Below are 26,983 nucleotides of genomic sequence, written 5' to 3'. Positions count from 1 at the left end.
TTTATTCTTCACCTTCACAGGCTGTCAGAAACATGTTTAGTATCTTTAGACTTAAGTTAATATCTAAGCATCAAAGTATATATGTGTTTCTATTTTGGTACCACATATAGCACCTACTGAAAGTTATTCTGCCAAGACTGAGTCAAATATAGACATTTTGACATTTAGGAATGGAAACTCAGCTATTAATCAGAGCATGGGCGGAGGGAAATTTATTCAAATGTCATTGAAGCTGTTGCATAGTAAAATTATAAGATAGAAACACTAGAACCAGTTTAATGGTTGAGTTCATGCTTTGACCTCAGAGCTCTATTGTGACAGAACATCTGAGATCAATGTTTAAATTGCACTTTACCTTCATGATGTCAAGCCTTTCTTCATCGCAACGGACAAAGACGCTGGATGACGATGACAGAGGGAGAGATGTGGACAGGGTAACGGCCTCCTGGGCAAGGCGCCGCGACCTGGCTGCACTGTTTGTATCGCTGGCATTTTTAACCTGAGACATGTAGTGGTAGTTGACCTTAAACATCAGCTTCCCTTCTTCGTCTTCTGAAACCATTTCAAATGTGTCTGTGGAGCGAGGAGACTGACGTTAGTAGGTTATGGCTGAATCCCACTACCTAGGACTACCACTAGAACCCTTCATTCCCAGCAGAGACAATATTTAGAATTGTCAGGGATTTGCAAGTGCAGCTCCTATGCCTTGCTTTAAAGTGTACTCTTGAAATCAAGATTCAGAATAATGGTCTCACTCATTTGTCAATTTAAACAGGTCCATTGCCAATTCCCAGTGTTACTCTTACTGCAAGGCTTGTAAATGGGTCAGAGTTGAATTTTGGAGAGGATTCTACATCCTCCAGGACAAGACAATCCTAAGTGCTTAAACAAAAAAGAAGAATAGAAAAAGAAATACCTTTTAATGCCCAACAATGGGGAAATTCAGGTGTATGGTGGCAAAAACAAGTAGACAGGACACACCAGGTTTACACACAAGATGAATTAATATTATGTGTAACTTTTTAAAGAGCTTGGAGATCATGTGTTGTCAATTGGCGCTATATAAAATACATTTTTATTGACTCCCTATAATCCCTATGTCACCGGTTATCTTCAATTTCTCTTACATAGAGATGCTGTTGTCACCTCTATTGCAAGGGCATTATAAAATAAAAAGGAGCAATATACATAAAGATTATTAACATTTTCAGACGATACAAATTTGAACAATTCATTTGTGTTAAATCCTATTTAGACATCAATTCGGACAGACTTTTAGTGTCTTTTAAAGAAAAAAAAAATATCACATTTATATAGTTTCAACTTCCTTTCTAACCTAGTTTTTCTTATTTCATAAAAAGCAACCCCCAAAAAAAATTAACATTAGATCAACATTTCATTGTGCTAAACGTAATAATTGTTGCAAAAATATATATTTTGGAAAAAGTTAATGAAACGAAATCCTTCTCAGTTTTCCATTCTGCCTATGATTTTAGTACACTGAAGCAAAGTTCAAATTCAAGTCACTTATAATTACTTGAATATTGAGCAGCACACAAAATTAACTCTTACACGGCAGAAGGCAGGTCCATTATTTATTACTTCTTAGAGTAATTAACTAAAGGGATGATCAGGACAAAGAAGCAGCATGGCGTCATGTGGCTTTTACATAGCCTACCAACAACAGGAGAGTGTGACTATATACTACAGAAGATTGGTGGAAACAGGTATCAAATCCGCTAACTTATTTGCATAAATTTAACAAAACACTGAGTTGTAAAAACATAATGAGCACCAAGTCATTTATAAACTAACAAACAAGAAGAATGTATTAAACACAAAATGAGATGCAAAGATTAAAACTCACCAAACTGTAGTTTCTTCATGGCAGCAACATATTTCTCCTCTAAGGAGCGGAGGACAGACAGTGGCTTTGGCCGTGTTGACACCTTTTTTGAGGACTCCACTAGTTTCCTCTCTGATAAAGAGAATGAGAAACAAAAGTCACTGAAAACCAGCAGTCTATTGGATTCAAAATGAGAGAAATTATAGCCCACATCAATCTCCATTCTGTAAAAAGTTTAACCCTTAAAAAGGTCCAAAATTAGAATAAAGAGTAAAAACAACACATATGAACAGCTAGATAAGCTGATAATCATCTGTCCTGACATGTCAGTGTACTTCCTCCCTCACCTCAATCAATACTCCCCTCCTGAAATGGTTATAAATCTGTTACATCTCCAAAATTTAAAAAAACTCAGTTTGTACTGCTTCAAGCTGAGTTTTTCTAACTATCTTGGAGTCTTGTCTTGAAGAATATTTAGCACGCCTTAAAATCCGGTGTGCATTATATGTAGACTAAGACACACAACGACACGTCAATTCACTGTGACTCTTATAATCCGTTGCGCTTTATGGTCCAAAAAATATGGTATGTTCTGTGGGGCTAAGGATAGATTTTAGATCCTCTGACAAAAGAAACGACAGAACTGTGGAAAAATGCACAGAAAACAGGAACAGACATTCAAAGTCTTTGGGTTTCATCACAACAGTCTAATTAAACTTTCAACTACAGGCCATAATAGTGACTCAAACAAAAGTCCAAGTTAGGAGACTTCTTTGCTGTGTTGTTGCACTACATGGGTTAGACAAAGACAAACAGTCCCAGGAGAAGACAAGAAATATAGGTAGAAAATGAAGTTGTAAAAGATTTTTTACATGATAGCTACATCAGGCTTTAATGATAACCATCTCATATTACAAAGGGATCCTTTAAATGTATGCATACCCTGATTGGCTTGGCGCAGGCTGGTAGTCGCTGCATGGACTATCTCTGCTGTTCTCTGGATGTCAGGCACAAGCAGGGTCAAACCCTCAGGTTCTGGATCTGAGCCATCTGGTTTTACCACACCTTTACTTTTATCTTTCTTTGACCTGGAACACAGAAACACACCCTCATGCATCACTCTGTGCTTCATGTCTATTTGGATTTACAACAAACCCCTTTTTAGCTGTTGCTTGTCCTTTTCTCACTAAAGAGCAAAATCAGGTCAAATACAAATACAATTCTTTTATTTCTCCTGGTTTTTTGACCAGATCTTTCTCCTTGCAGGCCAACCGTGAATGGTTTTTAGTATGAGCTGTTCCTGGATTCTCAGCTCAATGTTATGCTTGTCCATAGGGCCTCTTTTACTGATCTCGTTTGAGGTGTTCATTAAGAGGATCTAAAGGCGTTTTTGTGTTGAAGAGGTTAAATTGGGTTTGGGTACTCACATGGATTTATCGGAATTTTTTGTGTAAAATTTAGTCAGTGACCTAAATCAGTGGTTGAACAATGACCTTCAGTTATTTGTCAAACTTAACACTGTTGTTGCGCTGTTCAACCCTGGTTGATTTGCCACTTCTACTCACATGCAGCATTTCCTCTATAAATTATCCTAGCAGGGCAGTCCCACCCCCAGTCTTCCCAGTCTAATATCACCTTTTTTAATTTTCTTGCCACCTCAAAAAAGAATATAAATCTCAGTTTTCATGGAGTATGCAGCAAGCTTTAAGCAGGAAACAGAAGGATGGAATGGGACCTCCTCTAAAGAGTGCCAAGCCAAAAACCACGCTCTACTAGCATGTCTTCATTACCAATCTTATCTGGGGTCATGAGATATGAATCATGACCTTGGAAAACAACAGGGGGAAATGAACTTTCTCCACAGGGTGGCAGGACTCTTACACAGTCTTTGCCTCTTACACATAGGATAGGCGACAGCGAGAACTATGGAGACAGCGGGAACTATGGAGACAGCGGGAACTATGGAGACAGCGGGAACTATGGAGACAGCGGGAACTATGGAGACAGCGGGAACTATGGCGACAGCGAGAACTATGGCGACAGCGAGAACTATGGAGACAGCGAGAACTATGGAGACAGCGGGAACTATGGCGACAGCGGGAACTATCGAGACAGCGAGAACCATGGAGACAGCGAGAACCATGGAGACAGCGAGAACCATGGAGACAGCGAGAACCATGGAGACAGCGAGAACCATGGAGACAGCGAGAACTTATGGCGGACAAGCGAGAACTTATGGAGACAGCGGAGAACTATGGGAAGACAGCGGGAACTATGGAGACGGAGCGAGAACTATGGAGACAGCGAGAACTATGGAGCCAGCGAGAACTATGGAGACAGCGAGAAACTATGGAGACAGCGGGGGAACTCTGGAGGACAGCGAGAAACTATTGGGAGGACATGCGGGGACACTATGGGAGACAGCGCAGAACTCTGGGAGACCAGCGAGGAACTATGGAGACAGCGAAGACTCTGGAGACAGCGGGGCACTATGCGAGACCCGCGAGGAAGAACTATGGAGACAGACGAGAACTCTGGAGACAGCGAGAACTATGGAGACAGCGAGAACACCTGGAGACATCGAGAACTCTGGAGACAGCGAGAACTATGGAGACAGCGAGAACTATGAGAACAGCGAGAACTATGGAGACAGCGAGGAACTATGGAGACAGCGAGAACTATGGAGACAGCGAGAACTATGGAGACAGCGAGAACTATGGAGACAGCGAGAACTATGGAGACAGCGGGAACTATGGAGGACAGCGGAGAACTATGGAGACAGCGGGAACTATGGCGACAGCGAGAACTATGGAGACAGCGAGAACTATGGAGACAGCGGAGAACTATGGAGAACAGCGGGAACTATGGAGACAGCGAGAACTATGGAGACAGCGAGAACTATGGAGACAGCGAGAACTATGGAGACAGCGAGAACTATGGAGACAGCGGGAACTATGGAGACAGCGGGAACTATGGAGACAGCGGGAACTATGGCGACAGCGAGAACTATGGAGACAGCGAGAACTATGTAGACAGCGAGAACTATGGAGACAGCGGGAACTATGGAGACAGCGAGAACTATGGAGACAGCGAGAACTATGGAGACAGCGAGAACTATGGAGACAGCGAGAAACTATGGAGACAGCCGAGAACTATGGAGACAGCGAGAACTATGGAGACAGCGGGAACTATGGAGACAGCGAGAACTATGGAGACAGCGAGAACTATGGAGACAGCGAGAACTATGGAGACAGCGAGAACTATGGAGACAGCGAGAACTATGGAGACAGCGGGAACTATGGAGACAGCGGGAACTATGGAGACAGCGGGAACTATGGCGACAGCGAGAACTATGGCGACAGCGAGAACTATGGCGACAGCGAGAACTATGGCGACAGCGAGAACTATGGCGACAGCGAGAACTATGGCGACAGCGAGAACTATGGCGACAGCGAGAACTATGGAGACAGCGAGAACTATGGAGACAGCGGGAACTATGGAGACAGCGAGAACTATGGAGACAGCGAGAACTATGGAGACAGCGAGAACTATGGAGACAGCGAGAACTATGGAGACAGCGGGAACTATGGAGACAGCGAGAACTATGGAGACAGCGAGAACTATGGAGACAGCGAGAACTATGGAGAAAGCGAGAACTATGGAGACAGCGAGAACTATGGAGACAGCGAGAACTATGGAGACAGCGAGAACTATGGAGACAGCGAGAACTATGGAGACAGCGAGAACTATGGAGACAGCGAGAACTATGGAGACAGCGAGAACTATGGAGACAGCGAGAACTATGGAGACAGCGAGAACTATGGAGACAGCGAGAACTATGGAGACAGCGAGAACTATGGAGAAAGCGAGAACTATGGAGACAGCGAGAACTATGGAGACAGCGAGAACTATGGAGACAGCGGGTGTTTCAGGCAGTGGTTTGAATTTCACAAGGAGGAGGTCGAACAAAATGCGGTAATTTGCAAAACATGCCGTTACACCATTGCCACAAAAGGCAGCAGTAGCACAAATTTGTTCCACCTAAAACGTCATCCAGTGTAAAATGAAGACTCTTGTAAACTCTGCGTGTCGACACCCCCACAAAACACAGAAGGACACTTTAATTAAACCAGCCGTAAAACTGTAGAAACTGGCGTCTTCTTTTGCTAAATCCCACATGACAGAATAAACGTTTATTTAAAATTTCCCAACACCTAAAGAGCAACGGAAATATTTTTGAGACGCTCTGAATATGTAGGTGTGACTGGTCAGTTGATTTTATAGTCACAATACAAGCTTTGTTTTTGGGATTGTCACATTTTTATGTCTTAAGCACAAAAGAGCAGCTTTTATTCCAGGTTTATTTTGTGTCAGATTTTTCCTTGGTGTTCCTTTTGGCCGCTGGGATGTTCTGTTTTTTAAGGTCCAGTGTTGACCATGAAAGAGCTTTAATGTGACAATATTGTCATTTATGAAAAGCTTCTATGTACAGCTGTGGTTAAAAAATGGTTAAAATATAACATTTTATATTCATTTTTATTTTGCAATAAATTTTTCAAACAAAACAAATTGACACGTTAATATGAGATATACCAATGCAACTTCAGGCACCATGTGGCTAAGAACATGTTTTTCAAGGTTATTTGAACGTATCGTGATATATATCGCGATATAGCCCAAAGATATTGTGATATTAGATTTTCTTCATATCGCCCACCCCTAGTTACGGTCCTGATACAGTTCCAGTTTGCCACAAACCTGCACTCACACTGCTCCTAGGACGCGAGAACAGAAGTTCACATGGTCCTTTGTGTTGCGGTCCCTCAAATGAATAAAAAACAGCCATGGTTTTCATGTTCTAGAGCAAAAGTCATTATTCGTGCGCTTAAATATACCATTTCACCCTCCAAAACCCATCCATTTTCTCTTGTTTCTGTTGTGTTTCCCCTAGTCAAGCTAGCGTGTGTTGGTGCTGTGATTTTATTCTGAAATTCACTGGAACTTTATCCTGTCTAGCGCCCTGTGATTCTTGTTTGGCTCGAGATCCGGGGACCGCTGCGGCGTCCGGTCAAACTTTCTTCTTGCGGAATGTTTTGCAGCGCCGCAACCCACAACCAGATGTGGCTGATGTGAGTGGCGCCAGAACCATATCTGCACCATATTCAGTGTGAGCCCAGCGTTACACTTGAAATTAACTATGTTGCCAGCAGGGCCGCAGCAACAACATTCATAGTAGGCATTTTAAGAAAAATACGTTTGTTTATATCCTTCATATTTAGGTGCTCTGACACAATGGTTATGTATGCAAACCTTTCTATGTATGTTGGTAAGAAGCTTAAAGCTGCAGTGAGTGGGAAAAGGGAGTTCACTCATCTCATGATATCACATCTTTTGTAGAGACTCAGCTGTGTATAAGATACTTTATATAGTAGAAAATGATCCAGGGGGATCTTAGTCCACTTTAGCCCAAAGCATTTTCTACCATCGTGACAGATGACACATTTGTGATGCCTTTCTAAGAACATCTTGAAAGGCAGTTGTGGCAGAGCCTGAATGTGTCTATAAGGTCCCTGGGGGTACATGTTTATGTAACAATGAAGCTGGTAAAGACATGTAAAGAAGACAAAAGTTTTAGCATAATTCTGTTCAAAAAATATAGTGTATAGACTAACATTAAGTGATAATGAAATTGAAAGCGATAAAAATTATTTAAAACTGGCATGCACCGTGTCGTACCTGAGGCGATTTGTATACGTGTCTACACACGTCTTCATTTTGGCCAGCAGCATGCCTACAGAAGCCTGTCCCTCAGAATGTTCTTCATCTTCTTCTTCCTCGTCTTGCCCAGGATCCCCAGACAAAGGAAGTAGAAGTGGAACCAGCGCTGTGTAGGTGGAAATGGCCCTCAGCAGCTCCAGTAGCGCTCTGTACAGTGGAACATGGCGTGCCATATCCAGAACTGCAGTGGTGAGAACAGAAAACAAGAAAACTAGCAATGAGCCTCAAAAACATAAAATGTACACTGGATAAAGAAACTGACAAGAAGACATTCATTTTAGAAAAATGCTAAATAACAGTTTCATCCAGAAATAGTACAAATGTGCTCAGAGTTTTATGATTATAGAAAAAATGCTTTAAGCAATGTAACTTTAGTAATGTGCTGAAAACACCGAGTTAGAATATGTAAAAGGTTGACTGAGTAACAGTTCAAATATAGCTCTTTGGATAACAAGGTTAAAATATCTGAAATAGTCATTAAAGAGGCATAAATGTCATGATATGTTGGCTGGTAATGCTTGCGCTTTGCCCTGTGATCTTTGCACAGTACAAAGTTTACGTTTGTAGAACTCTGTTCTCAGTGAGCCATAATACATACTTACAAATCTAACAGAGGACTTCAAACTGCTCCCAACTGAGCAAGGAGTAGTTTGCCACTGTGGAATAACGGGTCGCTGAATCAGCAATTGGCACTCTGTCAATTTTTCTCCCTTGTTTCTCTGTCTCACTCAGCAAGACTAGTTCTATTGTTGGTTTTTCCACAAGACAGATGCATCATAGTTGATGGTAAGGATGAAACCATTACGATTTTAAGGGTTACCATCGGTACAATTGAATAAAGGAAGGTAAATTAGGCACACCAATAGATTAAAGTGTCCTAAAAACTTGCAATACGTGACTGGAGAAAATACTGCACACTTGATCCTCATAGTATTTTAATGACAACACTTTAATCCTACTTGGATCTTTATCAGGGGAAGAGTTGTTTTTCAGTATTTTACCAAGGTTTGTTGAACAGTTTAACAAAGAAATTAGCATTAAAACTGTATTCAGTTGGTGTGCTTTTGAAAAGCCTGAGTGTTTGACGCTTTGCTGCCAATTCAAGGAGAGAACAGTAAAAGAGGAGCTAGTTCAAGACCCAAAGAACACAGTCTTAATTATAGCTGTGGATGCTCTGAGATGGGCATTTATCATGAACCGAACTGACACAGAGGCGCCGACAGGTTAGGTAGAGAAATAAACTGGGAAAGTTAAATGGTTTATTTAGAATGGTTTACTTAATGCGTTTTCTCTGTGTTTTTAAAACATGTGGAGCTTATAGGATAGTTACCGCAAGCTTCTTCGAAACCATGCCATGCTGATGTAATTCAAGTGTGTTTTTATGGTTATAACCAACATTACCTGCATAAAGGTTTTATACATTGATGGGATATTGATGTTTGTGTTCTCCGGTCAGCTCATTGCAACCAAAATAAAGCTGGAACGTCTTAAAATTAGCACCCAACGTCCGCTAGCCTAATGCCATTAGCTTATGGTTAACATTTATTCTTCCCGGATACGTGACTACGGTTCGTTTCAAACACAAGGTTTGTTTCGTTTTGCTCCACCATCGTTCGATAGTGCTATGAGGGTTATTACCGCATTAATATGGAACAGTAATGTAAATTTAATGGTGTTTTGTATAACTTTAGGATTAACCCATTTTGCGACCGATCGCTACACCCACCCCTAGCTTTCCGGAGGAATGATCACATTAACAAAATCAAGCATCCTAAGGTTACTGAGGAAATCATTCTTTAAAATGTTATTTTATCAAATAATGTTTGTTTAACATTATTTGAAACACACACCAAATGTTTTAAATTAGTTAAGCTAATTTAACCTCATTCCACATTCTTTAAGATGAACTTTGGTTCTTTGACTTAGATCTGCAGTGAACCAGGATTCACTGAATCATTCTGATCAACCATTTTATTTTGTCCTTTTTTGTTTCTTTTGTGTGTACATAGTTCCTTAGCTTAGCTTCTCTTTGTCTTCATTTTGCTTAGTAGTTTTAGTTAAGTTTCACTAGCCTCAAAGAGAGGATTAGTTGATTCAAATAGTGTTAATTCAGATAAGCAGCATTATATAGTGATGTTCTCTGGATGTTCATTTTATTTCTGTTAATAAATTCTTGAACTTGTAGAGAAGTTGTCACTTGTTTATCCTGTATGTGTGCAGAGTTTACTGTTAAAAGACTGCCAGTGCTCGAATCAATCCTTTCAACTAGTGTCCTAATATCAGCTGTTTGGGCTGATATTCACAGGACAATACCCAACAGAGTTATTTATTAAACATTAAATAACTTTAAACAGTGTGTAATAGCACAACACCTTCCTTTTAACAATTATTAACCCACAAAATTCCTTCAACTGTAGTACAAAATCCCTCTGCGTAAGGGAAACCATTACATGTTCTTAATGGATAAACACTCATTTAAACAACATTGAATTTAGCACTTTTTAAAATCAAACCTAGCACAAAAAAACACCGCTGTGGGTGCTATGCTACACATATCACAGATGTAAGTTTTTCCACAAAGCATCTGAAAATTAATAAAAATTCTCACATTGAAGCATATTAGTCTTAACCTTTCTAGCAATAAACATTTTAACTGATAAAACTATCCTAAATTTGAGAAATTACCTCATATTTACATGTGCAAACAGGTCAAATCCCCAAAATAATTTATTTCGGCAGCCACAAGTTTTATCTCATCCTGTATTAAAAGACTAATTGACGCCAATGACTTAAATGAGCTCAATGTGTAAACAAGCAGATCTTAATCTTAAAGCACTGTCAGTTTAAAGGTTTGTCAGGAACCTTTTGGAAGTAAATTGACATATTTTGCCACTACAGCACATTGTTAATGTCTTGGTACTAACCAAGCCACTGAGAGAACAGCATTGGTCATAACATACCACATACCGCTCAGGCCAACATTTTCACCGTGAGAATCAACAAACAAAAAGCCAAATTGCTTTTAACAACTGCAGGGAGTGCAGGGAGCAGCATGCTACATGTGTGCTGATTTCTTTAGGGTAGGAAGGCAGTGAGCGTGCAGGTCGCACTGAGTGGGTGGCTTATATTGTGACTCACGCTCACGGCTGGACAGTGTCAGGTCTCCCTGACCCCTCCAGGGCACAGAAACAGATGAGAGAAGCTCAACTAGTCAGGCTGTGACATGTCTTGGCCAACACAGTCTGCCTCAGTGGACACTGGAGAAAATGCGCATCAAAGCAAGAGCATTTTGCTCAAAGCTCTTTACCATTGCAAAAAATGTTTAACAAAGGTTCCATTTGACAGACTTTTTCCCCCCTCCAGATCAAGTTTCTAAAAGAATCAGCTTCTGTATTAAAAACAATGTGGAAAATACACACTAGATTAGAAGGAGTGGGAAAATATGAGTTTATATGGACAATAAAACACAAATGCTGGAAGCCTTAAAATAACTATTTGTTATGCTAAACTTATGGTAACCTAAATTTCAGCAAATGCTGGTATATCTCAATCATTTTGGACTATTACAGTGAGAGAAATTGTGCACACTTTATTACCACAATAAGCCATACCCTCCAAAGAGCTGGGCTTAATGGAAGAGGACCCAGAAAAAAGCCACTACATTAGTGTTCAAAATAAGAAGGCTCGTTTTGCGTTTGCCAAAAGGCACATGGGCAACTCCCCAAATATATGAATGTAGGTGTTCTGGTCACATGAGACTAAAATGGAACTTTTCAGCCACCAAGGAAAACGCTGTCTGTCACAAACCCAACACATCCCATCACCCCAAGAACACCATCCCCACAGTGAAACATGGTGGGGGCAGCATTATGCTGTGGGGGTGTTTTTAGAAGCTAGGATCAGGAAACTGGTCTGAGTCGAGGGAAAGATGGATGCTGCTAAATACAGGGAGGTTCTTGAAAAGAACCTGCATCAGTTTGCCTGTGATTTGAAACAGGGACGGAGGTTCACCTTCCTGCAGGACAATGACCCAAAGCATACTGGTATAGGGTAGTTCACTGCTATTGTTTTGAAGCGGGTTTTTCGCGCATGCGAGCCGGACTGGTTGGCAAAAGTCGAACACAATGGCGGACGCAAACAGAGAAACTGACGAGTTCTCCACGTATTTTTCTTCTTTAGATAACGTATCACAAGATGGTTTTAAGAGTAAGTTGATGGTTGATGCTATCAGATTGCCAGATCCACACAGCAAAGCCTGAAGGGACGGAGCGAGTCTGTGAAATGCTGGCCAAATGTTCCGTACGGCGACATATACAGCTGCCTTATAAACACGCAGGCCAGTACACACGAGAGAGCACGAAAGCATGAAACCACTGGATGGCTACAATTATTTTATATCGGGAAAAAGGCTCCAGCAACGCCCGCGACGCCATGAGGGATTAACAAGGTCAGAAAATGGATGGATGTTCAGACATGTTTGTGTAACATACGAACGCGGAGTCGGACACAGACCGCGTCTCAGCAGAGAGGAAGACCTGCCCGGTACGTTAAAAAAAATAACAATTGTTTACTACGGATTATTTTGGTGTTTTTGTCTTGTTAAAGTGGGTGGGGGTGTCGGCGACATTGCAGCGTAAACACAGAAGTACTAGCGCCCGTGAACGGGGGCGTAATGGAGCCGCTGTCTGGAGCAGCTACTGCTTCTCCGGCCCCGTCTAGCGATCACCACCTCCCCTCCGCCGCTATTTAAGTAGAACAATGACTAGAGCAGAATTAAGTTGTGTTTACCGCAGATGAAGTGTAGACTGCAAATTCTGTCGTAGTATGATGGCTCCCACAGTCCATTGGGAGTGTCTGCCTGCGCTCTTTCCATTGAAAATATCCATTTCTTTCTTCTTTCTTCCTCCTTCGGTAAACAACAGAAACGTACATCCAACGATTTGGAATGCCTCTGTGTGCAACCGGGAGCACAACAAGTCGTAGGCATTGTTTAGATTCCAAAAATAAACAAACTAAAAGTACGCTCTAAATCACCCGTTTTGTCATGTAGTAGACGAGAGCAGTGGTGATTTTGCCTACACGCCGGACCCGGATGTAGCGCTGACGTCACGCGTGAACTACCCTATAGCTGCAATCAGATTTAAGTGCGTTTGAATGGCCTAGTCAAAGTCCAGACCTGTCGTTAGACTTTTATGATCACTGTTCTCAACTGAAAACTATCCAACATGGAGGAGCTGAAACAGTTTAGCCTCGAGGAATGGCCAGATGTGGCGAGCTCATGGACCGATCCAAAGACACTTGCTGCTGCAAAATGCAGCTCTACAAAGTGCTGACTTCAGGGGGTTGAACAGTTCTGCATGCTTGTTTGCGTCATAATAACAACTCTCAAACCTAATTAGACCTGGATAGTTATTCATAGAAGTGAAAACACCAAAGTAAGCTGGAGCAACAATCTCAAAAACTTAGTTTTCCAGTCAAGTACAGATTCTATTAAACCTGAAACATTTTGGACAGTACAAAATAGACGGCTGGCAAGAGGAAATCAATTAGGTTCCGATAGATAGTCAGAGGCATACATTTCATGGAGTGCAGAAGCAGAAGGTGTTTGGCCCACATATGAGGAAAACAAAAAAAAATAAAAAGATTGGAAGTGCAGAGAAAATTTGACAAAAATCAAATAGAGGCATGCAGTATTTATTTCAAGAAGCCACCAGACATGAGAATGAGAAACTGCACCCCCCCCCCCCATCTTCTTCATTGTCCTCCAATCAGCCACATTCATCCTGTATTTCCCTGTTGCCTATTCTTGTTCTCCCCTCCTCCTCCGCTCCACCCCTCTCCAGAGGTCTGCCACAATAATAATAGCTGATGGTGGGCTTAGTAAAATCTTGAATGGAATGCAAGGCAGTAGGGTGGGACTCGTTTCATTTTGGGATTGGTTTTTCCTTTTAGCATTTGCCTATTGTTACGGAGGAAGAAGTGTGGGTAGGTGTGTGGATGTGTGTCAATGCTACACCAGCCCCCATAGCAATGGAAGAGGAGGAGACAACTGTAGGCGTGAGTAATATCTTTTCCCTCTCCTTCCACTTTGCTCTGGCCCCCCTTCCCCATGCTTCTTTTCATTCCTCGCCACAGCCATCAGGACCCGTCCTCCCTCTCTTACCATCATTGTGCTTGGTTATGCAATGCACAGTCCTCCCACGGTGACTAACTGGTGTTGGAGATCTACCGTAACACTGCTGTCACTGGTGGCTGCTGCAGATCTATTTCGCCACCGAGACGAGCACTCAGGCTGCATTTGTTTCCTTGCGGACGGCTTGGGATTTTACTTTCTACAGTTTCTGTTGGCATTTTTACTTGCTGGACTCTCAATCTGTGGACCTGCCTGTTCTCACTCAGCTCACTGGAGGCTGGGTGTCACGACACACGTTCAGCTCAGCCGACAGACAGGATCACGCACAGCGCTGGCATGAGGGCTTCAATAATGGGCATTTTTATCATGCACACATTCCAATGACATCCAAAGAAGACAAAGACAGCAGGATTGTGCAGAGGATATATACATTCATGCATGCACTGTGGAAGAAGGTTGTGTGCTTTAGTGGCAGAGTTTAGGCAAAGCAGGTAGCAGGAAACTAAAGAGACGGAGAACACGAAAAGAAGATGAGAGGAATGCCAGAGTGGTTGGGATGGAGATGAGACTCGTGCTGCCACTGTCTTAGCAGCAGTGATAGAAACCTGCTGAGTGAAAACAGTATAGAGACTTGTCACGTTAAGGGGATGGATTGATTTAGCAGCTGGTGCTGAGGAATATGAGGAAAAAGAAGTGAGGGATTTTATCTGGGCACTGTTGTAGATGTGCTACTGCCGTCTCTCACTTGGCCAAGACTGTGACCACATATCCAGTATCTCTCCCTTTGTTGCTAGATTGTTGCCTGGACTTATCTGTACACAAACATTTCTACTCTGAGCACTCTAAAACATGCTGGATGACGCCTTAAGGTAAGCTATTTCTATTTCTGCCCTAATTCTATTTACCTGCATTTATTTACAAGGACTGAGATAAAGTCACGATAAAGATGATAAAGAAACAATACAAGTGAAAAGATTGCCTGTGCAATATTTTTATCTACACAAAACACTGCTACTAGTGTGTAGTAGGGCCATCTCACAGAAGTGAGTCAATTTCACTCTCCATATTCTTCAACATCTTCACATAGAAGGTTTGGGAAATTTGGTTTGAACAATCATTTTTGAGCAACTGGAGGATGTCTATCAATAACGGCAATCAAAAGCAGCCGGCTGCCGTGGGTTCAGCTTCAATGGCACCTAAATTGGCGAGGGGGAACACCTCTGAACATGTGTGTTGTCAGTTTAACACTTCTGGAGTTGATATAGCATCATCATAGACAGAACTTGAGTGTGTGCTGACGTCCAGCCCCTGTTGTTCCAGATCAGAAACCCTACGACTCAGAAAATCACCCAAGCTTTTGTTCTCTGACCTCTTTGGTTTTTTTGTGTGTGTGTTTTATTTAAAATCCATTCCACCTCAATGGACTTTGTCCATTAGCTAGCTGCTAGTACATGCCGGTGTACAAGCGTGTCTGGAGAAAATCAGCCACGCTGAACTATGAAAGAGGCTGGCAGGCTCAAACTGTGCTGCTGCCATGTATCTCTAACATGGCCTTCGTAATTCTCTTTTGTCCCAGGTGTCTCCTTGCCAGTCTGGGTGAGCATCAGGACCATGGGCACCACTGTCATCACCCCTGAAGATGTACGGGCACTGGAGGTCAAGGAGGAACAGGAGGAGTCCATCTTGGCCCTGCTAGGCATCATTGGCACTTTCCTCAACCTCTTTGTAATAGTTTTTGTTTACATTTATACCACGCTGTGAGGAGGGAAGCCTATGACTGGATAATACTGATCAAGGACCAAAACTAGTCAGCAACAGTCTGACATGAACATCTATCCTAGATACAGATGGAGAAACCTACAGAAAGTGGGTGAAGATGAGAAAGAGGAAGCAATACTGCCCAATTCTGTTTGTGCTGGAGAGATAACAAAGGCCTGGAAGACTAGAAAAGAACAGAACATTGCTGGAACGGGTATGAGACAAGCCGGGTGGGAAAAAAAGCAATCCCCCGGTCAGGACCTAAAAAATAAAAAGTTTACTGGCTCTCATTTTGCACTGCTGAACCAAATGCAAACAAGTACTAGGGGCAGATCTTGATGCCATTCTATTCAATTCTTCAGTTGATCCGACTCTGATCCTACTTCTCTACACTGAGACATAAAAGGCTGAAAAGCTAAACTGTCAGGGCTGCTCTAAAGCCGTACCGGTCCTCAGCATTGTTGTTGTGCTGTGACGTTATCTTCCTAAAAACCTGCCATTTCCTAAGTAACCTTATGTAGCCTCATTACACAGCATTTCAGGAAAACTCCTGCTACAGCTCAACAGCCCGCTGAAGATGGATTTCTAAGAAAAAAGATATTGCTCTTGGGGGGGGGGGGGTAAGATCCAAGGTTTAAAAATGTTACAAATTCAGATATTTTTGTAAAAAGACATGTTTGCAGAGGCAAAAAAAAATGTAACAAAGATAAAATTGTGATTTACATGTAGCTTGTGTATTATGAGATACAATCAAACCTATGCTCTACATTTGCTCACAGTTGTTCAAAATTTGCAGTTCATAAAAGACGAAGGATCAACTGGGAGGACAAAGATTTTTTTATTTCACTTTTTAAGAGTTAGTATCAGTAATCTTTTCTCAATTAGACAAATACTGTTTTTATGAAATTCTGAATAAAGTCTAGATGTATAGTTCAATGAGGCTGTTTACAAAATAAGCATTTGAAAAATAACAGTCCGGGGGTCTCATTTACAAAACTTTGCTTAGAATCCATACGAAAAGTGTATGTGTGCCAAGAAAAAAAAAAAAAAAGGGAAAAAAAGTCAGACTTATAAAACCATGCACGTAAGTTTCCTTTATGGATCACAGTAGTACCTGAATTTTGCGTACCAGGTTCCCCTCATGTTTAGCCCCCAGTTTAAACCATAAATGGTCGACGCAAAGCAATGTCAATGTGGATCAAAAATGGGTCAGCTGATTCTTTATTTCATGGTGTAAAGCCAACCACGAAGCAAATTTCCCAGGAGTTTATTAAATGTGTAAATCAGTGATAAAAGCACATATGTTAAAAGTTGAATGCAGTTTTAAGCTGGAGGAAAAGCCTCAGAGCTGTGCTCCATGTTAAAATTCCTCTGAGGCTGTGCGACCTGAGACCACCAGGAATGAGAGGTTTTCCACCGATATTGATCAGCCTGGTGAGCATCGGGAAGTGGAAAGTGATGGTAGAAAACCCAGATAAAATGTACAGACTTTTTTTAAGATTGCTTGTGGGCGATTTATTTAGGTTTAAGGTCCTTTTGTATGGATAAGTGCCACCAGAGCAAACATCAAGAACATTTCTGAATGCTTATGATCAAGTCGATCTATGATGAAAGTCTGATATGGAGTGAAAATGAACATCTGAGAGAAATTATGATGCTGCTTGCCTGCAACTTATCACTACACCATCTATGTCGCCAGTTTCTCCCGTCTCCAAAATGAGTATACACCTGGCTCTGAGTGTCGTGAGGATCGCACATTTTCCCATTAAGTTTTTATTTCTTTTTATGGATTCCAACTTTTGCAGGCGAAGTGACATATGTGGGTTTCAGGCCCCATTTTGTGCGTATGAAAAAACTTTAAATGAGACCCCTGAGCTTTACTGGAAAACAAAGAAAACTAAAGGTGAAAAGGAAGTGGTAGTCCCATGTATGGTACATAAAGAACTCACTTATCTGGTTCTGGTTAAAGGATGTTAGCTGTTTTTGCAGCTGAAAACACTTGGAAACAGCAGATTCTGACAGTGGATATCCCCTGTTTCTTCTAACACTCTAGAAAACCTTTGCACACATTTTAGAAAAGGAAGCATTTTGAAGAGATGTTTGATTATAACACTAAGGTAATAACATCTCAAGTCTTTATTCATCCAGTAAAAGGAATCACCTACTTTATCAGCAAAGAAAAGCTCAAAGTAATCCAAACTACAACTGAGAAGGTTAATCATTCTAAATGAGAGCAAATGCCCTGAGATAGACTGAACCTGATTGTGGGCGCTGCATTGGCATGTGTAGCTTTCATATAGTCTTCACCCCAACAACACACCTTGTGATGTGGAAAATTACAAGGTGTATTGTTGGGGTTCGTGTAAAAGCTGGGTTTCTTCCATCAAGGTCAAGCAAGACTGTTTAAAGCTTTTACATCCTGTTTCAAATATATGCCACACTAGACAACCAAAATATAACATGGGATTGAGGTATAAGGTCTTGGTTAAATATGAAGTAATCAACAGCTGCCAACAACCTTTCAACATCACAACCACCTTCTGATTGTTCTCGATGCTTAAGTCCATTCAACATAAATAATTAGAGGCAAATGCTACCTCTTTAGAGGCTCCACCAGCCTAGCATGTTATCCATCTGTGCAGGGGGATTAGAGAGGCCAGTGTGCAAGATGGAGAGGTCTGGATGTAAGGAAAACTATAGATGTACCTGGTATCCATCAAGGGACCAACAGAATGTGCAGAAAATCTGCTTCTCAATAAAGACAAATCAGCAATGCAGTAGCATTCAAAGGTTTGACCGCTCATTAATGGCATCGTTCAAAATATTGCATTCCAGAAGGCATTTCCAGGACAGGACTGGTTAATGTGGAGAATTGCACTGGGTTGAATGGGCAGCAGACCACGTGTGTTTGATAATGGCGGGAAGAGCGAAAAGAAACTTAAGGCCTTCAAGGTAGGACAAGGTGGTAAATGAATGACGTAGACAGTAGTCAGCTTTACTGTCAAATGGTTTAACTTTGTATGGGAGCTTTGGTAATTATGATGCTGCAGAGAATTCACTGACTTGCTCTTCGCCTTCTAAGATCCAAATAGTCTCAAAACTGATTGAGTTTTGTTACACAGTTTTATTATAGCCTATGATAGTTATTTTTATTGACAATCAGGGTTTTATGTTTTCTGACATGAATTCCAGTTCTACACACCAGTAACATACTCGGCCACTTGGGTAGCCTGTCAATCTCCTTTATGCTGAATTAAGTCAAATGTGGGTACATAGCAACTGATCGTCATAGAAACATCCAACAAAGTGAATATCCACCAGCCTCAAACAATGATACAAATGTCCAATTAATACAAGCCAGAGGACTGTGAAGCTGAGCTTGTAGCCCTTTACTCTCAAAACATTTTTTTATTTAACTACTCCATAATCCTAGCACACACAAAGCCTTAGAAAACAACAGTTTTCTTTAATCTGTCTTTTAGAGCTGGCACTAATTGACCGTTTTGTTAGTTCAATAGCCCCTAATGTTCAGTTAATTGGACATTACATCATCCAACTTAATGTGATGGCCAGTAAGGCTGCACAATATATCACCATCATACTATCAGCGGATGCAATAAGGAGGACTGTTTGGAGCACAATAATTATTGGCTCATATATTGCAGGTGCTATGAACTTGCATTTTAAATGCCAATGTATTCTGCAACCAGTTGGACAGAGTTTCACAGAAACAGCTAAAGGTCACAGAGTGTAGGGAACAGATTTGACACATAGTTGCCAGGATTTGTGTCAGAGGCATTAACTAGATAATAAGGAAAAATTACAATGCTCACAATACCTTATCGCTTGTGTCTTACTGGATGTAGTGTGACAAAAGATCCATAAATGCAACTGAAAACAAAATCATTTTGATTCTCTGAACAATAAATGCATTAGCTCTCTAGATAAATGTCAGAACAACCATGTTTAAGGATAGTGCCTTTTTTACCTCCACTAAAAATAGATTTCTAATTGCTAGTATAAACCCCCACCCCACCCACCCACTATGTATTAATTATGCAAAAGCATATGTAAAGCACTAGTGGTGTAACCTAGAAAGAAAACAAGAAGGAAAAGGCACAGAACTAAGATCAGAATGCAAAACAAGGTACACAACAACACCTTAAGATAAAAGCCGAGTCAACAATTACTTTAAATCAGGCGTGTCAAAAACGTCACGCCATGTGGGCTTTAACTGTCAAATCAAGTACTGAAGGGCCAAAACATAATAAAAAACAATTATTACCACAAATATTTTATATATATATATATATATATATATATATATATATATATATATATATATATATATATATATATATATATAGTTTTATTTTACTTGCTCCACAAAGTGAGCATGAAATGTTCTAATCAAGTAGTCAGACTTGCTGTAGGAGAGGGATTTGTAAATCATTGTAGATCTAAAACTTAAAAATGGTTTTACACATTAGCCTTTTTGAAAAGTCCTCCAGTTTGCAAATTCTTTAGGGTCGATTGTTAATGTGTCTATTCTAAGCAATAAGAACAGTGTTTGGATCAGTCTTTCAAAACACTTGCTGTCTTTACACAATTTTAATAACTTAAAAGCAGCACAAAGGCTGCATTTGATTAGAAGTTATTGGATAAACATGGTCCTATTTAATATAAAATTGAAATAATGTAAAAAGTGTGCTTAATAACACCATGTGTTGTACCCAACATTATCAGTTAAAAGAGGATTTGTACACTGTGCGACGTGGCACAGAGGTTAGGGAGTTCGTCTTGCAATTGGCGGGTTGCCGATTCGATCCCCTGCACTGACTGTCTCTGTCGTTGTGTCCTTGGGCAAGACACTTCACCCGCATTCCCTGCTGGCAGTGGTCAGAGGGCCCGGTGGTGCTGGTGCATGGCAGCCTCGCCTCTGTCAGTCTGTCCCAGGGCAGCTGTAGCTGCTTACATAGCTCACCACCGTCAGGGTGTGAATGGGTGAATGACTGAACTGTAGTGTGAAGCGCTTTGGAGGTCGTCAAGACTAGTTAAAGCGCTATACAAGTACAAGCCATTTACCATTTGTCTGTAATAGTTTTGCTGGTGGTCCCAAATCATTCTTGAATTGCAGATGGGGCCACATAACAAAAGTCTGGGCCCACAAATGTCCCCCAAAACAGGTTTATTAAATGCATTCTTATTTGTATTACTGAATTTGGGTCCATCTGAAGTTAATATGATGGTCTAAAACAAGTTACAGCTCCTAATTTGCTAAAAAACACAATTGTATTGCTGTCTGGGAATTATGGGAAAAATGCCAAGAATAAATCAAACTGCAAGCAAGATGAACTGTTCTATGGCCCATAGTAACATTATGTTTTGTAACAACACTGTTACAAAACATAACTTCCCTTCTAAATGCCTTTAGAATCATTTTTTTTAGAAATCATGTATTACGTTTTTTTATTTAGAGGTGGACATAAACTAAGCTTACTCTGCCTTGGAAAAGCCCAGCTGATGATGATGTGATGATTTGTAAACTTTTGATTGTAGACCTAAATATAACATGTGGATGTATATCAAGGGTGTGTCCAAATCCAGGGGCTGGTTCCTTCGTAGGACCCGGTCTATGTGGGCCGGGTCCTACTTTGACCTCGAAAGAGCAGAGACCGGAAAAGATTGGCTGTGACTTTGGATGGTCACGCCTTTGCCTGATGTCCCCGCCCTTACCTCAGCGTAACATCTGCTGCCTAGCAACGGAGACAGCATCAAGCACAGGTGTGAAGCCAAACTAACGGAGCCCAAAGGTTGAGCTTGCGGTCTCCACTAAATACCTGCGTGGGTTTTATTTTTCTGCCTTTACATATCCTGTTGATTTGTTTGTTTGATGTTTTTGTTTGTTTTGTTTTCGTCTCATCCGCCGTTCAGCTATTTGCAGTTCAAAATAATTTATATGTTCATAGATATAAAATTATACCACCAAATAAACCATCTTAACAGAAAAGGTTTGATTTAATGATAGACTGTGAGAAGAAAAAAATATCTTTATAAAGTGTATCGGGGTGAAGGACACTGATTTTCGAAGAATCAAGGTTGTGTCATGGACAACTCCCATTATTAACTCAATTATCTTAACGATAGTTCATGATTTAATTTTAAATAATGCAAAAGAAACTAATCCACACATAACCCCAACACCAGGACCATTTATGGATGCATACACTGCATGCAGAACGCCAGGGCAGTCAAAAGTAGCCGGTCAACGGCGGCAAATCGCCGTCTATAGCAGCTCTTGCCGCCGCCTACATTTTCCCGATTATACATCCCAAAAATCAGCTTAGCATCTGAGAGCAACATTAACGAGTGATTGGGTTCCTTGTTCCAACCGAGATGCTACTTTTCCGATCAAAACACAGACCGGTGTTATGCCGAAAAGTGCAATAAAACCGTGAGAGCCTAGGTGAGTTTTGAAACTGCAAAGCTTTGTCTTAAGCGGAAGATCAAAGGTGCATCTACACAGCACCGCGTTCATAGACCAGTGTGATGCCTTCACAACCGTCAGAAAGCTATGGTGCATTCATGAGCACGGGACATTTCAAATTTAGGGGGGAAATGGAATAGAACTTAACTCATACAGTAATGTATTTATCCAGAAACAGTGTGGGCTTTCTTACAATACTGAATGCTCTATAATTGTATTTCTGATATTTTTTGATTATGCACATCTGTTAGCTTTTTATTCTGAAAAATCTATATTACATATAATATTACAGCAGCAAATTATCAAAGTTTTTCAGGGGATGCATTTTGTGTTTGTCTCTAGAATCCTCGCCGATGATAAGTTATATCGTGTGTGTGATGAGTGCAAGTGAAATTAAACTGAGATAAGAGATTTCGAAAGAGCGATTTGACTGAAATAAATTCAACATGTAAATTCAATTTCAAATTCCAACCCTGTATTTTTATCATAAAAATTCAACTTTGTTTGTGAAGAAATGTTGCGATTGTTTTTAGAACAGAACTGTAAATAATAATAATAATAATAATAATAATAATAATAATAATAATAATAATAATAATAATAATAAGATGAATAGACCTCACCTAATTTGATCTGTTTTATGTGGTGCTACTAATTCCAATTAAACCAATTTTATGCAAATGGAGATTACCTTACCTTGTTAAAACATGATAACATCATGTGAAAAAAATAATGTTTTAGGAATAATAATAAAAAACAAAGGTTGTTTTTGAAAAATTGATCATTCACATTTTTTGCCTTTTATTCAATTTGAAACATGCACTCTGACTCTATTGTTTAAATAACCACCTGTCTTCAAAGCTTCCAAAATACATCAGGGAGACTGTATTTTTCAAAATTCTCCCCACCGGGGCTCGGGCACCGGCATAAGTGCACCCTCCTACCTGATAGTGTGTGGCCTGCTACTGTAAAAAAGTTTGACTGCCCTGGAACGCTCTGGATCAATGTAAGACAGACAAACCATGTCAAAACCAGAAGACCGTCGAGCTAGCTATGTCAAAGCTAACTCAGAGAAGCTGAAACCAACTACCCACCTCTAAGACATTTCACTTAAACGGGGCCGACCAAGGGCATAATGATTAAAACTGTCCTAGCAGGGGCTTAAAACGGCAACCCACCAGTTACAGGATCTCCCTAACTCTTGCACCACCTTTGCCCTGATACCCATGGTAAGGAAGGTTCTTCAGTGGCTCTGCTACCTCAGATAAACTTACTCAATAGGAATCAGACAGCTTCAGTCCTAACAGGGTGATTCAGTTCTTTAGCCTTGGCAACCTTTGGAATAGGTGTTCAAGACTGAAATCAAGACATCGATTGCTGTACCTCCACCAAGTAACCTGCAGCCAAAATAAAAAGCTCAGCTGCAGACCAATGCCAGGCACATCCCCAGAGATGTCCAGACAAGACATGAGTAATGAGCACACATAATGGGGATGCTAAAGCAGCCCACTGGGCTCTTATGGGATTTTACTGCTTACTATGAGGTGGGGAGTTAAAAAGGCAAAAGCGAGAAATGAGCAGTTACCAGAGTATGTGCTACATATAGCCATGAAAAGCTGTGTCCCATCAGTAAGAACTGAACAGCATTTAGCACACCATCTTTAGCTAGGTTTCATTTGTCAAAATACTTCTGTCCATAAACAGCACTAGTTAGGCAACTTTTCCCCGCAAAAAGTTTAGTATTAACAAGCGCTGTCAAACGATTAAAAACTTTAATCGTGATTAATCGCAAAATGTCGATAGTTAACTCAAGATTAATCGCAAATGAATCACATATTTTATCCATTTATTTTTGAAAGTGTAAAAGCCTATTTGGGCATTTTAATATGCACTTTTGCAATAAATGACTAATAAAAAACATGCTTGCACAAATTTTTTTATTTTTCAAGCACTTTTGAGAATGGAATGAAAACATCCTGGTACCATAAAATGTTAAACTCTGGACTATAATGGCTAAATCACTAATCATAACGCCCTGATGTTTCCACAGTGTGTAAACAAATGTGTAATACCGGTTTTCATGCCAAAATATTTTTTCGCCTCTTAAAGATAGACATGGTATTAAGCATATACATATAAATTAATACTAGTTAGTCACAAGTTCTATTGTTAATTTTTTTACTCTCTCACACGCCTCTAATTCTGAGCTTTCACACCAACAACAATAATTTCTTTGTATATTTTTGCTTGCCGTTTATATCCACATTCATACACCGTTTTTTAGAGCTTGGAAAAAGGCTTTAAAATTTCCAGGTCATTCCAGAGTCATTAAAGTACGGTTTTTGGGTTTGGTTTCTGCAATGTTATCAGCGTGTAAAAGCTCATCTTCAGAACCAATCTCTGCCTAAAATGGTGATCTGCACCAAGTAATCTACTTTCAGCAGTTATCACCGGTTATTGCACCGTAAACTGCAGAAAATACGCGCAGAGTTGCTCTGTCTGCCTTTACTACCGTCGGCTCCTAGGTCAGTCTAGAGTAGAAAAGACCCAGCCAATATGGTGGCGACGCAGGATGCACTCCAGCGCGTAATGAGGTGGGGCGATATTTCAGCTGGTTGTACTCAAAGTGTCTGTAGTGCAAGCAGGTCTCTTCATAACTTCTGTTTATCGTAACTTACTTTAGAGCCCAAATAGGAGATTTCACTTTCAGAAACACAACCCACAACTCATGAAATTTACAAGTGACTAGCACTCTTGGAAATACAGAAAGAGCAGAGGGTAAAAGAAACAGTCCGGGGAGCGGTGCGAGGAAAAAAACATTAGGGAACGTGTGTGTGTTTTGACACGTGATTTAAAATAATTGTTAAAGTTAACGTGTTAAAAACTGACTGCTCTATTAACACAATAAAATCTTCCTTTAATTCACAAATTAGAAAATAGTTCTGCTGGATTGGGTTCATTTAAGTTCCTCAAAAGAAATTTAAATGTACACTGACACAACACTGCAAAAAAGAAAAAACTGCATTTGGGCCATTTCTATTCAGAATCTACCAGAACAGACAGCTAACCATGCTAGAAAGAACCAAACTGCACCAACTCCAACCCGTACATACTGCTGAGATGTAAAACCACAGTGTTCTTCACCGTTTACCTCAACATCAGACAACACAGGCTAACAACTCTTTAATAAATACAATCCATCCGTACGCTGATTTAGACACATTTCCTACTGCTGGTAAGGTAAGAAAAAGTGTGACCATTTGTAAAACACCTCCCGACTCATAGCATGGCATACCTGAAGACAATCCCTCCTTCTGGCAATCTTTTTTCTGTGCTTTATACTCACAGAATATGTTGTACATTTTCTCGTGTATCTTTTGATCCATAAAATCTATCAACATAGTTGTTTGCATCAGAAACGTGAGATCTTAGCATTTCCGCTGATAGCATTGACATAGTTAATGGCTCTCCCTAACCCGTGTAGCGAACAGGTGAAAATCAGTGTCCAGTGGTAGCATGCGTCCTGGTGATGCGACGCATCGTTCTCCAATCAAAGCGCAGAATGCACATCCCAAAGAGTATGACACGACAAGCTATCAACTTGCTTCAACCGGACACGCTAGCAAGAATTTGTAAGATGCTAGAAAAGGTTATAGATTAGATCAAATCAGCAAAACAACAGCCTTTCATGAAAGTTTATTGTGCATAATTGCGTAGATAGTGATACATTTACTGGATAGATTTATCTGACTTCACGAAAGTATTCGCTGAACCGGAAATGACATCACAGCTGCTGGGGTCAACCAATATAGAAGCATCAGTAAATAGTAGAAGACGCACTGGTCCAGGAGGGATGAGGAGCTGGATTACCTTGTGCATCTGGATCCAGTTGAAGAGTAAGTAACCTAATTATTATTTACAATAAATAGTCAAATGTGTAAATTCACAGTAAATCTGGATAAAACAATGATGCATTACGCTCATGTTTCATTTTTATCTCTAGGAGAAGGTCTGGTTTCCCTTAGACAGAGATTATCCAAGAATTGTGCACAATGTTATGTGGACAGACCATGCAAAACTCACATTTCTATTAGTAGTTTTTCTTTGGATAAGGTTTTTCTTGAGGTTTTACTGGGAGTTTTTTGTTTTCTTTTTCACTGCTTTGACCTAAAAAGAAATGGTGCCTATAATTTTATTATGAGTCAATTAGTTTTACTTTAGTTAGTTTGAGTGAAATATTGTGTGAATTGTACATGTGAAGTGTAGTACTACAAGTTGCACAAGGTAACTTTTTACCCCCCATTTTGGGGGCCTGGATAAACGCTACTGAAAAACCAGCAGATTGCTGTCCCCCACACTACTGTCTACTTTTAAGACTAGGCTTAAAACTTTGCTTTTTGATAATGCAGGTACCCTGCCATCTCATCCTCTTCTTGGCTGCACAAATTCCTGATTGGAGGGCTTTTTATCAAAGTCTAACGTGGACAGAAAAATCTACGCTTTAACACCTTTGAGGTAGCATGTTACACGAAAAGAAACAACAAGCTCTCACTGCATGAAGTTTCATTTTTAAGAACAGATTGCAAAGGTAATACATTTTTCAATAAAAAAAGATATGTTGATGTAGCCACAATCATTTTTGATACATGCGATTGAGGTTGCTACACGTCTGCGGCCTTTATTAGGAAATAACAGAGGCCTACCTGAGTCATTGCGTAAGTAGGAGGACATGGCAGGGATGAGGCAGGACTGGCTCAGCAGCTCCTGTAGCACTGCTGGCAGAGCGGAGCTGTTCTGGGCTCTGCTGTCTGCAGAAGCATCAGCGCTGTGGCAGCCACTGGAGCCCGCTGGGTTAATGTAGCTAGCCAACACCTTGTGGACAAAGCAAAAAAAACATTAGTTAAAAGGAACAAGCAGGTGCTGTGGAAGGAAAGAGCCACACATTTGATAATCTCTCACAACCACAATGACCGTTACTAAG

General features: G+C 40.6%; 1 protein-coding gene and 1 long non-coding RNA gene across 4 annotated transcripts in view; one reads left to right on the top strand and one right to left on the bottom strand.

Moving 5' to 3' along the window:
* The window catches only part of LOC118556304 (baculoviral IAP repeat-containing protein 6-like), a 133,629-nt gene that overhangs the window by 37,047 nt on the left and 69,599 nt on the right, over positions 1 to 26,983 (bottom strand). For all 3 annotated transcript variants that reach the window (XM_036130659.1, XM_036130660.1, XM_036130661.1), the window contains exons 34-38: positions 26,706 to 26,874; positions 7,583 to 7,805; positions 2,789 to 2,934; positions 1,868 to 1,978; positions 356 to 573 (exon numbers count right to left, since the gene is read on the bottom strand). In XM_036130659.1, the coding sequence (XP_035986552.1) occupies positions 356 to 573; positions 1,868 to 1,978; positions 2,789 to 2,934; positions 7,583 to 7,805; positions 26,706 to 26,874 (867 nt within the window). The remainder of the gene's footprint in view (positions 1 to 355; positions 574 to 1,867; positions 1,979 to 2,788; positions 2,935 to 7,582; positions 7,806 to 26,705; positions 26,875 to 26,983) is intronic.
* LOC118560032 lies at positions 13,375 to 15,784 on the top strand. The gene is made up of 2 exons (XR_004929020.1): positions 13,375 to 14,626; positions 15,334 to 15,784. It is a non-coding gene; the product is annotated as an uncharacterized LOC118560032 (long non-coding RNA).

The sequence above is a fragment of the Fundulus heteroclitus genome, unplaced genomic scaffold, assembly GCF_011125445.2.
Source record: "Fundulus heteroclitus isolate FHET01 unplaced genomic scaffold, MU-UCD_Fhet_4.1 scaffold_37, whole genome shotgun sequence".
NCBI lineage: Eukaryota > Metazoa > Chordata > Actinopteri > Cyprinodontiformes > Fundulidae > Fundulus > Fundulus heteroclitus.
This window is presented reverse-complemented; position numbering and strand designations above follow the sequence as displayed.